Below are 18,071 nucleotides of genomic sequence, written 5' to 3'. Positions count from 1 at the left end.
TGTGTAGCAGACAACACCGATATTTGCTGTGAAAAATGGGCTGCGAGAGAGTCTATGCAGCTGCAGCGACACACTTGACTTACATTACGCAGTGGGAAAACCTGAAGCAAACCCGATATGGCGACGCAGGTGCGCCGCCAGCTAAGCTGTTCGTGCAGAAAGATGGTCGTGCGCAATTTTTCAGCGGGCGGGCCAATTTCAAAACTTATCAGCGGGAGGGGAGAAAAAGTCAGTATTTACTGTGGGCGGGGAAGAAATTTCATTTTTTCAGTGGGCGGGGAGAACATTTTTGACAGTGGGTAACGGAAAATACGGAGAGGGAGGGGAAAGTCGTGCTTGATAGAACTTGTGGGGAGATATAAGCGCCTAACTTAGAGGGGCGCAATGTTCCAAGGTATACTACTAGCTGCTTTCAAGGTTTTGCGCTGTCTTTGATTGCCTAGAGGACATTACGTTGGCAATGGGGAATGTAAGTGGTGGGGAGAGGGCAGTGGGGAGCTTGAATTGTTGTGGGGAGTGGGGAGCGGGCAGACCATAGATACTGGAGGGCAGTGGGCGTCAAAATTCAGTGAGAGGGCATATTAAGCTTATTCGTATATGCCATTTGGCAGTTACGAACAGCTCTACTTTACCCTCCAAATTTTAGGTCAAGGTCAAAAATAAGTAAAATTGGTATATCAGCCTTCAAACATGTTTTGTGATGATTTTGCGAAATTGATGAAACTTACTTTGGTGGCACCTGATGGCGTAAACGAAGGCCCTCCAAAAAAAACTTGTAGTATCACCCATGATTTCCCTGTCGTCACCACTGTAATAACTGGAACGTCATTGTTATTATTTTGCATACGTAATTGATTAACCTACATTGTGATGTCGCTGACAACGTGGAGACTTTATTGAGATGATCATGGCGGGACTTAATGATATGAAAGTAACGGGTAGATTCTTTACGCTCGGCAGCTTCATTGAACCAGAGAAACATGGCTACTAGATTGATGTAGGACGAAATGTCTTCACACAGCGCATCATCAATTTTTGGAAGGTATTCCATTGATCTACCTCAGTGAACATCTGTAAGAATAGAACTAATAGAGGACGAACCTATGAAATACGCATTAGGCCCTTGGGCCCGAGAAAAAAGTCTTGTTCATCGGATTTTTGGACGAAGGTTCAGGAGCGGCGAGCGATTTTTTTAATTTTTTGCTGGCGATCAAATTAATAGTCATGGTGTATTAACCTTGACAAAACGGATAAATTTCAGCCAAAAATTGCAACAGTTTGTGTCGTGATTTGCAAAATTCAGACGTCGCAACAACGTGTTTACATAACAGAGCTCAGTGCAGACACGTCGGAAGTCTCAGTCAGAATCAAACATGCCTGCGAAAACCTGGCGAAGTGTAGGGCGCCGCCAGGGGCGGTACTAAAGTATTTGCAATGCAGAAGTATGAATTTTCCGAAATAAAAAAAACAATATTTTTTTTTCTTTCTGGCCTTATCATGAAACCAGCGAAGGCTAAACCACATGTACACAAACTGTGATTGCAAGGCATTAGAGCTTGATACAAAAGTATCATTCTGAATGTTTGGGATAGGAAATAACAAACGGAAAACATATTGTAAGGTAGAAATCAAAGAAATCAATCAAAAAGTGTTTGTATATCGCTGAGTGACACATGGACGGCTTGTTTCCCAGTTTTCACTTGAAAATGCATGCGTACTTCACAGGTGTTCGAACTTAGACTAGTTATTCCCTCGAAATCATCAAAACTGTTGTAGTGTGATGCAAAATTATTAAGTTTTCCTCCTTTTTAGCAGAATGGAAATAGTCTTATTGCCACGATTCTTTGATGTTAACTATTGAATTACAGCTTTATCTAAAGCATCAATCCCAGTCAGTAATGGGACTGCAGATTAAAAGGTGACTCTGAAAACTTGCATTATGTGTATTTCTTTTATTCGTTTACAAAAATACACAAAAAGAAACTTATCAATGGTTGATAAAGTTGTGAAAATGATGGTTTCCAGCAAAGGAGTTGAAATGTTTTTTTTTTCAATCTGCGAACACTCTCTGTAATTCTGCCTCACTCGCCACACATGGAAACCGATAGTAAAGCCTAGTACAGTTGTAGCATCGATTGCATTCCAATCACAAGGTGGCGTCCTCCTAAATTTCCGTGCCTGGCGAGGTCGTCTTCATTTGACATAAGGTTTTCTTTGCTTTATTTACTTAAACTGTCATTAAAAGATGAGGAAGAAATCTCGTTAGTGACAATAGGTAGACGGGTAGAAAGTTTGAGATGTCAACAAATCACGATCAATGGATAGATAGATAGATAGATAGATAGATAGATAGATAGATAGATAGATAGATAGATAGATAGATAGATAGATAGATAGATAGATAGATAGATAGATAGATAGGTAGGTAGGTAGATAGATAGACAGATAGATAGATAGATAGATAGATAGATCATAGATAGATAGATAAATAGATAGATAGACAGATAGATAGATAGATAGATAGATAGATAGATAGATAGATAGATAGATAGATAGATAGGTAGGTAGGTAGGTAGGTAGGTAGGTAGGTAGGTAGGTAGAACGAACTTACTCCGCGGGTTCAATCTTCCTGGCGTCATTGGCATCCCTTCATGAAGTTCACGTCTTGACTGAATGTATTGAGAAAGGTAAGGCTGTCCCGTGATTTCAAGGACTGTTTGGAATTCTGTCAGGGGTATCCTCTTTCTCTTGAGAATGTTGAATAGTGATCGAACTTGACTGAAGTTGTCTCGGTAAACCTAGGGGACGGATGAGAGTGTTTCCATAGTGATTCGTCAATATCGATTTCAAATATATATATATATATATATATATATATATATATATATATATATAATATATATTATATATATATATATATATATATAGCTGCTCTTAATAACGAATCAAAGAGATTGCCTATTGTTTAACATATTAATGACGTTATAACTTTTAAGGAAGTTACAATAAAATATATCACCATTTCGATGTGAGAGTGGATGGCTGTATGGATAACAAAAATACAAGGTTTAATTGCAGCTCAGTGATAGTCGCTGTTTACGGGAGAAATACATACGGGTACTTTTGATATTTTTTTTCATCATCTCACTCTATAAATCCTCGTATAATATACAAGCAATTAGCATTTCAAACGCAGCTAATTATGAACAATGTATAATGTTATTGTTGATTACCGAATTCTAATCCCTATGTAATAGCGATATTACACACATAAAGGTCATACTGGCAGTTCAGTTGAGTACTGTGCATTTCATTATGATTTCTAGGACTAGGAGTAGAATTTATTGCCAGAATAAAATAATGGGAAAAGATGCAACACGTGGAGTTTTTCTTTGACATTATAGAAGCTGTTATTTTGCTTCCCACTGCAATGTGGGCGGACGTCGTCGTAACATAAGCGCGCCCTCTAGAGTGCCACAATCAATAAAGCAAACCTATCAACATGTTGCCTGACATTGATTTATTGCACCACCAGACAAATTTTCTAGTTGTTTCTCAGATTGACAACTGAACACGTCTCCAGCTTTCGCGATCGATATCCGTTTCATATCGAGTCTAATAGTTAGTTCACAACAACTAAAGACGTAAAAAGAAATATGTACGTCGGAAACAAGGCTATTTTATAGTTTTAACAGAATTGCGAAGCTGGTAATGTTAACTGCACTTTTAATTTTGTTGAAAGTACATTGACCAATTCCTCGTGGCATTCAATTTTGTCATGTGTAATCATTACGACAAGGATATCGATCGGGTTGTCAACAAGGGGAGTGACAACAACTTTTCAGTATGTGTGTTTCATTCTGTGTCTAGACTAAGATATCTTGTTAACTTGCTAACCATTCCTAATTTGCTATATGTCAAATCATATTGAGGTGGCTCTCAAATCAAAGGCAAGTGACTTTCGATAGTTGTTCGCCAAGAGGAAGAGATATTACTTTTTTGGCATAGTACAAAAGGAAGACAATATGCCACAAAAGAGTCTTCATAACGTAAAAGCGGGCGCGACGTTGGCGCAACTCAAATAGAGTATACGTGTACTGTATATGGGAACACAGCATCAACTCACATAGAGTATACCTGTACTGTATATGGGAACACAACATCAACTCACATAGAGTGTGCCTGTACTGTATATGGGAACACAACATCAACTCACATAGAGTGTGCCTGCACTGTATATGGGAACACAACATCAACTCACATAGAGTATACCTGTACTGTATATGGGAACACAACATCAACTCACATAGAGTGTTGCCTGTACTGTATATGGGAACACAACATCAACTCACATAGAGTGTGCCTGTACTGTATATGGGAACACAGCATCAACTCACATAGAGTATACCTGTACTGTATATGGGAACACAACATCAACTCACATAGAGTATGCCTGTACTGTATATGGGAACACAACATCAACTCACATAGAGTATACCTGTACTGTATATGGGAACACAACATCAACTCACATAGAGTATACCTGTACTGTATATGGGAACACAACATCATCACCGCATTGAGTCATGGCCTATGGAAGTACAATGTATGTTGCCTACCTTCACTATGAAAGTACAGTGTATGTTGCCTACCTTCACTATGAAAGTACAGTGTATGTTGCCTACCTTCACTATGAAAGTACAATGTATGTTGCCTACCTTCACTATGAAAGTACAGTGTATGTTGCCTACCTTCACTATGAAAGTACAGTGTATGTTGCCTACCTTCACTACGAAAGTATAATGTATGTTGCCTACCTTCACTATGGAAGTACAATGTATGTTGCCTACCTTCACTATGAAAGTACAGTGTATGTTGCCTACCTTCACTTTCTTGACGTCAGTCTCCTTGAATCGCAGTCTCATTTGTAATACCTGCAGCACGCTGTGTACGTACATGTCCTTCTGAAATCGTTCGAGACATTCCTTCAAGATCTTCCGTTCTCTGTAGTTCATCTTGATATTTGAATCCTATGGAAATAAAAGGCGACTTTGGTGTTTTATCATTGGGTTTTCTCTTACATATGCTCTTCTTATTCAGTCATCTAAACTGACCCCGACGGTGTAGACAACAAGTGACGACTATGACGTTTTCTCGTTACTGCCCTGTGAATACAAAATGTACAATGTAGTAATAACTATTAATTGCACTGTGTGTGACACAGACATTCCAGATACATAGTGTGGATTAGGTTATGACTTCAAGTTTATCGAGCCACCAAGGTACAGTAATATGCATCCCATAAACAGTTAGACACTTCTCCAATACTTTCTTGGACTATTTCTGCTTTTTACACACATTAAAGTTTGTCGAACACAAGAACTTTCACCATCTTGCTTTCGTGAAAATATTGTATTAATTTTCCCCACAGAGATAATATAGGAATAGTGGCCATTTTGAATATCTGTATTTTGTTATAATTAGTTTTTTCTAATCTTAATTGCCTTTGAGCAAAGTTTTTAAAAATATAACTTTTAAAAACCTTAATTTCGGTAAGTAAAGGTAGAATGCGCCACTAAGTCAATTTTAAGACTTCGAAAAGTTATACATGTCTTTTCTGATCTACCACTGTGGGGGCTCATCTTAAATATTTTGCGGTAGAGAAATTTAGGTTTTCATAAGGATAAAATTACTATGTAAACATCGAAGTAAACCTATTAAGCCGATATAACACATGTAAATGTAAATTGCTATCGATCGGACAGGTAGACTGAGAGAGAGAGAGAGAGAGAGAGAGAGAGAGAGAGAGAGAGAGAGAAGAGAGAGAGAGAGAGAGAGAGAGAGAGAGAGAGAGAGAGAGAGAGAGAGAGGTCGGACAGACAGACAGACAGACAATAAGACAGGGGACAGACAGATTATATTACCGAAAGTCAGTCACATTTGTATTTCTGAAATAACAGAGATAACAATAAAAAGAGCAGTACAGAGAAATTACTTAATTTTATCACCTCTTATAAAATGCAGTCACCTCTCACAAAGTCACTTGAGTCAAAACCTCCTCTGCCTTGATTTCACCAACGGGGCTATAAAAGCTCCGACAGTGAACCTCAGTGACGGTGAATTTAATAGGATAGATAATTTCTTTTGTTTTGGTTCTGCACTCTTGACTGTTTTGTTCACAAGAGCGACGAAGACCGATGGACCTACTCATTGTTCATAATATGTCTCACTGTCTACCTCGAGCTGTTACTCGTTAAAGCCCCTTGTTGCGCTTGAAAGGACACATAACGATTGCTTCTAGTTATTATTAGCTAATATTTGTGATGGCGCTTTGTAGGGGACCCGAGGATCAACAATAAACGGTCGCATATCTGTCTCACCATGTGTCCATTTGACAGAAGTCGCCATTTTTCCGCAGAGTAAACTCGCGTATAACAAAAATACAGTAGCCTTGCTGACAATTCTACCTCTTGCGAGTTACTTACCTTGCGAAGAAAAAAACAATAAAAAGAATGACTGCTGACTGCTGTATTTGTAACTGAACAATAGGTGTAAAATATCAGTCGTTATATCGAATTCCCTGCAGTATTGTGACATGTATTGAAGTGAGTCATGCCTGGATTGTGCCCAGCATGCGGGTCACTGAAATTGGATCGAAAATTGCTGCTACAATCTGGAAAAACCGTTGTTTGTGTTAAATGAATCGTCAATTCATCTGCCGTATAATTACCTGGGAAACAGATATTGAAAAATAACGCTCACACGACAAACAATGACATACGATACTCTCATCTGACCGTACGTGCGTACAGAATTCACAGCGATGTATAGACAATATGCTACTACATACCCTTGTACTTAGCCCTTGACAAATTGTGGCTAAATATGTCACCAGATATCAGACATGCAATGGTTGTTTCAGGCAGCGCTTAGGGACGCTCAAGGAAACATTAAATAACTCGCAATTGAGCCATCACCGTTGCTGAAAACGCTTGTAAATGGAAGAACTGCTTGTGCTGTCGCCGATGAACATGCCAACGAAATCTAATATCGCAGTGTAGTGCGCAGGTGCACAAAACACATGCGGAACCCGGAATTAAATGCCGTACCGCATTTCAATACCACGATCTGTATCCATGGTTACTACAAAATGGATTCCTGAAATCTTGAGCAGTACCACACGCTGCTGTTTATGACGCCATTTTTAATATTGACAAATAGTCAACAGGATTAACGGAGTCTGGAGTCAGAATAATGCAGCCTCGAAGGGAATTAGACAGTTCTATGCTTGACACAATACCAGCCAGTACGACCGAGGTTAATAATACATTGCGGAGGAAAAGGGAGTTTCTTCACGCTCTGTTGCTGGGTCACCTGTACAATGTTATAACAACAAAAAACAAACCACTGCCTGATAGCTCGATATCTCAACCATACACCTGTTTCAGTCGTTCAATCGTGCGTATAATGCTGCCGATATTCTGCGGAGGATGTCGATAATGTTTAAATCAATGACAATATCCGATTTTATCGTTAAATTACCACTGAACGCCTTGAGCGATGTGCTTGACCTCACCATATGGCAACATGCAGGGTAGCTATTGCACTGATTATCAGTAAATTGTACGCTATAATGTCTCTTTTTTTTTCTTTAATACCTCCTTTAAACGATACAATCCAACAATGGTAGTCATCTTAATCTGTGAAAGTTTATATTTTTGTCACTAGACTGTTCCTCAGCTGAGGATTGTATGTGTACGGGGTTGGTAATTGTCAGCCTGTGCGTTCTGATAGTGTACAATTAAGATAATCATCTCTGTGTTCAGAAGGAATTACCCGAACGAAAGAACGCCCTCTACCACATTCGTAAAGCAGCTTTCACAAGCATGCAACTGAGGATGAATGTTCAGAGTGTTAAAGTCAGCGTTGCCATGGGGTTTGAAAAATGTATTAATTCTGTCTTCTAGAATAAACTAAATGGAAATATTATTATAAGTTACTGTTATTGTCCTTGTAGGTGTATATTGCCCTCACATTAGTGCAATTGATCTTTCATCTGGTATCTTGATGTGTCAAAGCCTTTGCCTTAAGATAACCTTAGCTGGATCATGAGTAACGTGTAGGCCATGGTCGGATTTTTACTGAGCATTTGTATGGTATACAACGCGTACGTATTATGGCATTCCGCCACCGACAAGGTCTGCGATTTCACTGCGCACATCGAGCACGGAAAGAGAGCCCTCACGCAAGCCAGTCGTGCGCACTTTCGTTTTGGGAAAGAAACAAGTATCGACCTTCCAACTAATCGACGAATTCGATTTGCCCGCCATCAATTGAAAGACTGTGCAACAAAGCAGAATATACGCTGTGCACGTAGTCGTTTAAAATTTGACTACCATCACAATTTTTCTGTCAGACGAAGATTGACCACTTGTATTTGATTGAGTGTTTGCTACTCAAGCTGGAATCGAGCTTGATATGTTAAATGATTTGTAAATTGGCGTTAGATCCCAAATCTATTTAGTTCACTCTTTACTTTTACTGTAGTATTTGTTAAACCTTTGTATATCAGGGTGAGGTGTGCATTTAATGTGATGTTGGTCTAAATCGTCATCACATGTAACTCTGCTCCTTTAAGTAAAATGTTTGGTTTGCAAAACCCCACGGGGTTTGTCAGACATTTTTATGTCTGAGAAAAAAAACCTTCTGTAATGATGGCTCTGTCCAGAGAGAAGATGAGTAGGAATCAAGAAACTTGATTGAGTGTGATTGAGTGTGTATTTCCACTGATGACAAGTACAATGATGTTTCTTGGTACATGAGATGTCGGTCGAATAGTTTGTAGTGATTTGGTTGTTATCAACAAACCTTAAATTTCAGTAAAATGCTCGACTTTCAGTTCGTATTTGCATGAGACTCCTTCCGTTATATGTATCAAATGAACAGTTACTTCCATAAGACACTGGCAATACGAACATCTGGCCATGACGTGGAAGTTATTGTATGACATTGCGCATGTCAGAATATCATTGTAAGTTCCCTTTTGACCAGGCAATGCAATATGCACAATGATCCATTGGGATAATTGGATGGTGAAGTAATATCGATTTAATCTACAAATGTAATCTCATTGGCTTTCTTTTGAAGTTACACACTTGTTTTCATTGTGTAATTTGTAATATTGCAACTTTCAGTTATAGGGCACTTAACACTTTTGAGAAGTTTGAACAATATGAAAATCCAATTATACCAAATTAGTTCCAATTGTGTACCATATGATTACCATTACGATGTTATGTATTGCTGTGTCAAATCAAATCACCTATTTTAAGGTATATGTCGAAGCTTTAGATAATCATTCGCAATAATTTGGTTGACTCTAGACTGTTTTCAGGGAGTACGGTATATTTGTTTTACAAAAGTAAAACAACGACCCCGCTGGAAAGAAAAAAGGAAATATTTTGTCCTATAGATATTTCAAGCGACGAACTAAACAGTTTTGATTGGATTAGGATTTTGTATATTTCGAACTTAAAGACAGCATTCGGAGATTAATTGATGGTAAGGCGAAAGTAGAGAGAAACTGCATCACTAAGTTAGATCCAGTTTTCCCATTCTTTAGCTCGCTATCTCCACTGGAAACTGCTGTTTTATTTCAGTTACAACATCGGATTGCACTGAAAAATATTGGACAGTCGTTCGGTGCAGAATCAAGATACCTGGAATCAGTATATTTTCAGAAATTAGCGCAAGCCTCATCAAAATTTGAGGACCGGTTTATGTCCAATGAGGAAGACCTGGGGACCTGCTTTATGTGTAAGTCAGGCAGTACCACAGATTACAACAAAGCCCTACCATTTGTATATTAAACCTGAGGTGTTTGATGGTGTCGAACAGTTTGGCAGTGTATTCAATCAAGATACACAAATTATTGCAATACATCATACACTTATGACGTATCAATACTAGTTCGCCTACTCGATACATACCCTCAGATTGTTAAATCTGGGCAATGACCTTGGTTTTTGGTCATTAAGATGTCAGTTTAATCACTATACTTCTACATGGTATCAGTGTTTAGAAAGATCAGCTTTCTACTAAGATGTTGTCCATCTCAGTCAAACACAATGGCTTTCTCACTCAAGTCCGTACGTCAAAGTCTCAGAGGAACTAAATCTCTAAGTGCAAGCGTCAAGCAAAGGATTGTAGAGATGTACAAAGCGTAAAGTTCGCCTCTCTATAGAAATAATATGTACATTGCATACCTTCAAAAAGAAAATATTAGGGTGCCAGACTTATAAAAAGGCTCTACAGGGGAAAAGAAACAAAACAAAACAAACAAGAGCGATTATTACGCTCGCTTCGCCAAAGACTTGATGTTCAATACAGACATTCCCTTCGTTTTGTATTGTTGTTCTTGGTTCTATCAATTGCTGTCTGATTTTGAGATAGTTTAGGTAACAGAAGTACATACAAAGTCGCGCTGAACAAAGCAATATGACATTAAACTGGTCCAATACTCATTTCCATTCAAGGTAATACATTACCAGGTCCATGGGACAATTGTGATTTACAATTTTAAGTAGGACCACCCTGAACCACTGATAGCTAGTGGTGGTACCAGGTGTCCGGAATGGGTAAGCGTACCCTGCTAGCATGCTACACCCGTCAGGATTGGTCCCAAAATTGTCTAAGTTGTAGGAAATGATACAGTGTATGAATCACTGTAATAAGTCAAAGCCGGGAATGCTTTCGCTAATCATTTAGTGACCAAGGTGCCGTATTTGACCACAATGTCGTCATATCGACCATATAACTTGTTTTAAAAGTCCTCACTAGACTTTTGGTGTGTATCTCTGTCTTACTAGTTTTTGATGCAAATGAGCTGTGTCTCATTTGAAAACCTGTGTACCAGGAATCACAAGTTCTACAATATCTGAGAAGTTAAGACACGTACACACCATAAGCAGGTGCAGACTGAATATTACTGGACAAGTGGGGATAGTTCATAATTTCAAAATCGAAATTGTCTCTCTTGTCATACAGCTTAGCTTGTACCATACTGTGGAACCGCAGACCATAGCGCACGCGCAGAGCGCGGCAGATGTCGCATATACACACCTCCGATAACATTCAGGCTAGACTGAAATCAATAATTTGTTATTTTGTTTTAGCTCCGTGGCATTGCACAGGTTGTTCAAACACAAATTAAAATTTCAGTATTTCAAGTTTTTATCCCTGTGTTCTATTGACCTGATACCTGATATCAGATCCAAATTCTTCAGACAATGCCACTGTGCATGTGTGAGTTGGGTGTGTGAGTCGGCACGTCTTGATCTTGACTTGCTTCAAGTCTCACTGCATGAAAATTTGTGTCGGCGCGGAACACATCAAAACCAACCGACCTCGGTGACTTGAAAACATTCACCATGCCATTAAAACATATTTCTTACTGCCTTACAGAACCATGTTGCCGTTTACCACAAAACGAGCAAGCGTCAGCTACTTTCTAACAAAGGAAATTGGCAATTTTGTCCCTATTTAAATGACAAAAGGTGGAAACATCGAATAAATGTATTGCAGGAGGTTGATAATTGAGTCTAGGGAAAATTGCTCTACTAGTTTAGAATAATTTAGCGATCACAGAGAGACATACCATAATATGCAGCACGACTGGTGAGATAATAGAGGGAGCTTAATTCAATCACCACACCTAGGTTACTCACCTGATATGCATGTTCTGTTTTCCAGCAATTGTACCCAATCTGTGACTTTTAACATAAAATTTCATATGTATTAATGTTTAACCATTTTGTTATTTACTTTTTTTCCAGGCCTTGCTATTACCTTTCACCTGTGACTTTCCATTGAACGACAGTTCAGTAAATTCTTGTTCTGAGCAACCTATCATCAGACATTTGTTAAAGAAATAGGGACCAATGCTGCACGTTGACCGTCCACTCAGCATACAAATTACGTCCTGAAGCAAGATTAATAAAGATAGACAATACTTGTGATTGCTGACGGAGCTGTTATTCTTCTTGCTTCTGAATTTTTTTTTCACATCTTATCTTTTTCAATCATTAATCTCTCTTTATTTACATCACTTATCACCAAAATACCGCTATCATTTTGTTGAATTAGTCATTTTCGATTCATGCGACGGTTCCTATTTCTCACTGTCATTTTAATAACACATGAACATATGACCAAGAAAAATTTCCAAAGCATGGACATTCGGAATTTGCCACGTGGTATCAACGACTGCGACAATAAGTGACCTTTTGATATTGATTACTTTGTCTTGGTGTCGCCATTTACCGCTAATGGATTTCCTAGTCACCAAGAAAATGTTGACAGAATGTATAACAAAATGAATGTCTATTTACGCAGACAGACGGTATTATAAATCAGACTTGGACAGATGTTCATAATGTCAGTTTTCGTCAATTGAATTTATTCAGTTCAATTAACAATTGAAGTCTGTCCTTTAATATATCTATTTTTTAAATCAAAACCTCGGCACTTTACGGTGCGTGATGTGACTGTCGAAACATTAGAACCCCCTTAGTTGACTACTTTTTATGAAAGGACGCGTCTAGCACAGGCAAATTACTGAAGAAGATGTGCTTGTTTCAGTGCAGAGGCTGGATAATTTGTAGTTGTCTTAATGTATTCTTTGTTAATTTATGTCGGAACGGAGTTTCTCGTAAACCACTAAATCGCAAAGAAGCGCTACAAAGCAATCTTCAGTTTTCCAAACTGAACTTGCCTCATGCAACGGCTTAGTACAGAAGCTTTAATATTTATCAGCAAAAAAACGTTTTAAATTTGGTTTGTCCATTCACGAGGAATAAGACCATCGAACCGAACAAAATATGAAATATTGAACTGTTCAAGGACATTACAATAAAGTGTTACAAAAATATGTTTGTCAAAAATTACGCATCTGACAGCTTTGATATTTGGCATAGCCGTTCCTAAAACTATACCAAATGTGATACATTGAAATTATGTTGAAATCTGCAAGTTTGTATTTTTGGGGAAATTTTTGTCATTTTTGGTCAAAAAAAATTTGTTTCTCGAAAAATACTCATCTGATAGCTTTGATATTTGGTATACACGCTCCTATAGACATCTAAATGCGATATATTGAAATTGTGATGAAATCTGCAATGTTATTTTTAGGGCTATCTTTATTTATTTTTATTTTATTTACACTTTATTGAGCGGCCGAATTACTGCACAGTAATTTTCATCGGGGCTCTTTCGGAAAAAAAAGAAGAAAACTACATATCACAGACATGCGTACAAGAGACGCAACTACAGGGAAACATTCCTTCTTATGTAGTCTTTCAAGTTACGTTTGAAAGTATAAAGGGTAGTACTCTGTCTAATATCTGTAGGTAAAGCATTCCATACTTTAGATCCTCGGAAATGAAACCTACGTTGACCAGATTTTGAAATACACCTTGGCACATAACAGTCCTGGTGATATGCAGACCGCGTATTATGGTCATGAACATTGCAGTTGAGAGTAAATAAGCTTGATAAATATTGTGGACAGACACCATTCATACATTTAAACATTAAAATTGCAGTAAAGTAAAAAATACGCTGTCTAACTGACATAACATTCAGAGATGAAAATAAATCCTGTGATGGAAAGTCAAAGGGGAGTTCAAAAAGTATACGTAATGCTCGTTTCTGAAGAATGAAAACTTTATCAATATTTTTTTCGGTTGCATTACCACAGACAATACAGCAATAGTCAAGAGCGCTCTGGAACAATCCAAAATATAGCACCATACGATACTCATAGGGGATATATGATCGTAATCTACGTAATAGACCTATACGCATACTTAATTTCTTACACAAAGTATCGATATGAACATCCCATGATAAAGTTTCATCTAGTGTCACACCTAAAATTTTCCCAGATTGAACTTGGGGAATCAAAATGTCAGAAATATATAACGACAACTGGTTATCAGTCCCATTTATAAGATTCAACCTGTAAGGGGTTGTAATTAAAAGAGACTTTGTTTTACTTATGTTTATACGCATACGATTCGCCATCATCCAATTTGAGATGGGACGAATATCCCTATTTGTGGCCTCATTAACCTCGCCAATACATTTACCCCTTGTAAGTAGTGTTTGATCATCAGCGTACATATGCAAGGAAGAGGAGTCAACAGATAACGAAAGATCATTAATAAAAAGCATAAATAATAAAGGTCCCAAAATAGAACCTTGTGGGACTCCTGCAGTTACATGACGTTTGGTTGATAAACTGCCCATATATTCGACAATCTGATAACGATTTGACAGATAGGATCTAAACCAGTTCATTACACCATCTGATAATCCATATACTGATAATTTTGCTAACAAAATGTAATGATCAATGAGGTCAAACGCCTTTGAAAGATCCAGCAAAAGTACACTGTTCAAATAACCATTCTCAACATTATGCAGTATTTCGTCAGTCAAACGAATTAAAGCTGTCTGACATGAGTAATTCTTACGAAAGCCAGACTGAGTATCAAGAAGTAGATTAGAAGTAGACAAGTAATCAAACAATCCATTATATACATGTCTTTCAAGGATTTTTGAGAGAGCTTTGTCATTTTTTGTCAAAAAAATTTGAATCTCAAAAAGTACCCGTCCGATAGCTTTGGTTGGCATTGTCTTAGGGATGATCTTAATGCGATCATGTGTTCAAATTATTATGAAATCTTCATTTGTGTATTTTTGCAGCTATTTTTAACATGAGCTATCAAAGATTTCCACCTTCTTCATCAACACATGTATCAAAATGGTTATTCCCTACATAACACAGCGAGCTATATCGCCTCTAGGTCGCTTGTTAAGAGTATGGTATGTCAATATGACATTAATATTTGTAACTGTTCATACCAAGAGTTATGCGTCTCACTTTACATTCCTCCATATAAGGTAATGTGCTGTGTTATTGTCACTTTTATTTATATGCTTATCCAGTGTTCGCGGTGACTTTTTCTCCTCGCGTACGGCATACGCATTACTCTGCTAAAATTGCGTAATGGCTGGATTTGAGTGCGTAATTTCACTTCCGCACTCGATTGATGAAAAAACTGACTGCAAAATACAATGTGCCGTTGAATAAACCTACACAACATATTCGGATTGTACGAGGTAACATTATTTTAATGAAAACAGTTTAACGAACAACTTGAACAATGTTGAAACGTAACAGCGAAGGGTATACATGCGACCGTCAAAACACATCGGGCAACCCAAAAGTTAGAGTTATGGCAGCTTATCCAGACGGTTTCTGGACGTTTCGGCACCAAGTCGTTTCGGCCCAAGACGTTTCGGCCTTCGAATTTCAGGCCCTTTGTCCGACGTTTCGGCACCGCAACCCTAGACGTTTCGGCACCGCTGAAGGCTACCTGTGGGAACTAGTGCTGGAGCGTAATCTTACAAATCGAAGTTCTAAAAAGTACAGTGTCAACTAACATTCACGTACATGCTTTAATATTTGTGAGAACATGGGAAGAGACCGTAAGAAAAAACTTCATATCATTTTCAAATCTGTGACACAAGTTTATCGATATCAATAGTCCGCCGACACGGCAAAAGTTTGAAAGCGGTGACGAAACAGCACGGCAAAATTCACACAAAATGCACATAAAGTACTGGTCAGAACGCAAAGGTCACGCTTACGAATATGACGGATCAGTCAATTACTGAATAGTTTGAAAAAAAAATCGAAACACAGATGCCGAAACGTCTTGGGTTGCAGTGCCGAAGTGACTTGGGCCGGAAAGTGAGAGGCCGAAACGACTTGGGCCGAAACGACTTGGTGCCTGAACGACCAGTTACCATCCAGACACTTCTGCAGTGTTCAAAATTTATCGGGATTCCGACGAGCTCTACCGATGAATCATTTTTTTCACGGACTCGTAGAGCAAAGTTGAAAGAAAACAGATTTGTCTCGCTTCGATGCCATGCTGCATGTGCGCTTGATCAAAATTTGGGAACAGCGAGACGCGACATATGCACGGTTGGCACTTATATAATTTGTCGCAACATTTCTGTCAATCACTCACTTTCAGAAACTATCGTTCGCCTGAAAATTAGCAATGTAATTCATAGGCACAGCTGACATGATAACGTGCCTAACGTGATAACGTGTGGACTACGATGCCGATTTTTCAGACAACGCCCAGAGAATCCGAAACTTTCCACACAAAATGAGTGATTGACAGAAATGTGTTGCAACAAATTTCGTCTGGTTGTCGCCTAAGCTTAGTCGTGGAGAGTGCTTTCGGTGTTATTCTTTGCGTATAGAAAACGCATTACGATGAGACAAATGCGTAGAGAGTCAATTTCAATGCGTAAATACGCACGATTTTTGCGTAAACGCGAACTCTGCTTATCTTTATTTTATTGTTTCGATGCTGCTATAATTGGGTGATTTTCTAGTTGTTTTTGGTTTTTGTGCGTTATTTTTTTTTAAATCGTACAGTCCGAAGAGGAGAGTCAGTACAACTACATCTTTAGAAGTCTCCCGTCGGATTAGGGAGCACACAAAGACAATGATAAAATGCTTGAGAAAGAAGTGTGCTTAACCAGAGTTCCCATCTTAAAGAATAATCTCTATTCAACCAACGTTTTAGTAGTGCACAGACTGCCTCTTTCATGGTTACAGTAATGGAAATAAATAAAACACAATGAAGATGTTACGACAACTAAAATTGATTCCAGGGGAAAATACAGGATAAATGTTACAAATTAATTGCTGGCAAAGAAATGAAAAACTCAAAATAGAACACTTTGCGACTCATATAAGTGAAAAAGTTTAATACCGTACGGGATAATAAAAAGACAAAGTGAAATTGCAAGAATAAAGTAAAAATGCATAGAAAACACAGAGAGGGTTAAATACTAACCTTGTTGATATGATGTCGGGTAGAGAGCTGTTGTTGCAGAGTGAAAGGGATTGAGACTGACCCCCTAATATTGTCTAAAAAATCTACGGAGCCCCTAGATGCGATGATAAAAGAAGTGCCGACAACTTAACAATCAACCTTCTTTGTGGTCAATGTCATTTGGTGACACGGTGCCGAATTCAGAAATATAAAAATAGTTCTTTTTCATGTCTCTTCTTGCAATTGGCATTTGGTTCGAACATTATACAAAGACCAGCCGCTGACAAGAAAATGACTGAGGTACCGGCAACGGAGGCCGACTCTTCAACATGTATCCATTTGTTTCCTTGCTTCTGCAATGAATAAAATAAAAAATAACGTGTTTATCTGTCTGTCAGTCTGTCTGTCTGTCTGTCTGTCTGTCTGTCTGTCTGTATGTATGTATGTATGTATGTATGTATGTATGTATGTATGTATGTATGTATGTATGTATGTATGTATGTATGTATGTATGTATGTATGTATGTATGTATGTATGTATGCATGCATGCATGCGTGTAGGTAGGTAGGTAGGTAGGTAGGTAGGTAGGTAGGTAGGTAGGTAGGTAGGTAGGTATGTATGTATGTATGTATGTATGTATGTATGTATGTATGTATGTATGTATGTATGTATGTATGTATGTATGTATTTATGTGTGTGTGTATGTGTGTGTGTGTGTGAGTGTGTGTGTTAAATACATTGTACAACGATTTAATTGTTTTAGCAAATTGTTTGGAAGAGTAGTTCTTTCTAACACCAAACTGCATGTTAAGCAGGAAAGAAGCAGGCTGATAAGAATTACGTCATACTCTAGTCATACGTTTGTTTATCGTCTGTTGACTAAAACAATACTTTAAACTCTCGTAAAATAAAATTCTTAAAGTGTGTTTAATTTTGAGCGAGACAACCTAAAGATAAATCAGAGGTAGGTCTGTAGAGCTTTTATTGATATCATCAACTCCCGTGAGATCGTCCACCTAGCAAGGACTCATAAAGCAGTTTGTTCTGAACGAAGCGACAGCCTAAGTACAAGTATTATATAGCATAGCTTTGACAAGGTCTGCATGGTAACAAGATCAAGAGTCACTGGAATTTTCGATATTTTCACT

The 18,071-nt window shown here is 38.1% G+C and overlaps 1 protein-coding gene across 4 annotated transcripts; it reads right to left on the bottom strand.

Moving 5' to 3' along the window:
* Nucleotides 1–1,927: 1,927 nt before the first annotated feature.
* LOC139148792 (uncharacterized) lies at nt 1,928–16,998 on the bottom strand. Of its 4 annotated transcripts, XM_070720241.1 has the most exons (5): nt 16,944–16,998; nt 11,848–11,980; nt 4,884–5,030; nt 2,612–2,798; nt 1,928–2,232 (listed from the first exon to the last, which is right to left on the bottom strand). In XM_070720241.1, exons 3-5 carry the CDS (start codon nt 5,013–5,015, stop codon nt 2,228–2,230), a joined length of 324 nt encoding a protein of 107 aa, XP_070576342.1. In that variant the 5' UTR covers nt 5,016–5,030; nt 11,848–11,980; nt 16,944–16,998; the 3' UTR covers nt 1,928–2,227. The 4 variants fall into 4 exon arrangements, with proteins under 4 accessions (XP_070576342.1, XP_070576349.1, XP_070576338.1 ...); XM_070720248.1 differs by lacking the exons at nt 11,848–11,980; nt 16,944–16,998 and adding an exon at nt 11,727–11,780; XM_070720237.1 differs by lacking the exons at nt 11,848–11,980; nt 16,944–16,998 and adding an exon at nt 6,851–7,119 and having other exon boundaries at nt 1,929–2,232; nt 4,884–5,165.
* Between the last annotated feature and the right edge of the window lie 1,073 nt (nt 16,999–18,071).

This window comes from Ptychodera flava, chromosome 2, assembly GCF_041260155.1.
Source record: "Ptychodera flava strain L36383 chromosome 2, AS_Pfla_20210202, whole genome shotgun sequence".
NCBI classification, from domain to species: domain Eukaryota; kingdom Metazoa; phylum Hemichordata; class Enteropneusta; family Ptychoderidae; genus Ptychodera; species Ptychodera flava.
This window is presented reverse-complemented; position numbering and strand designations above follow the sequence as displayed.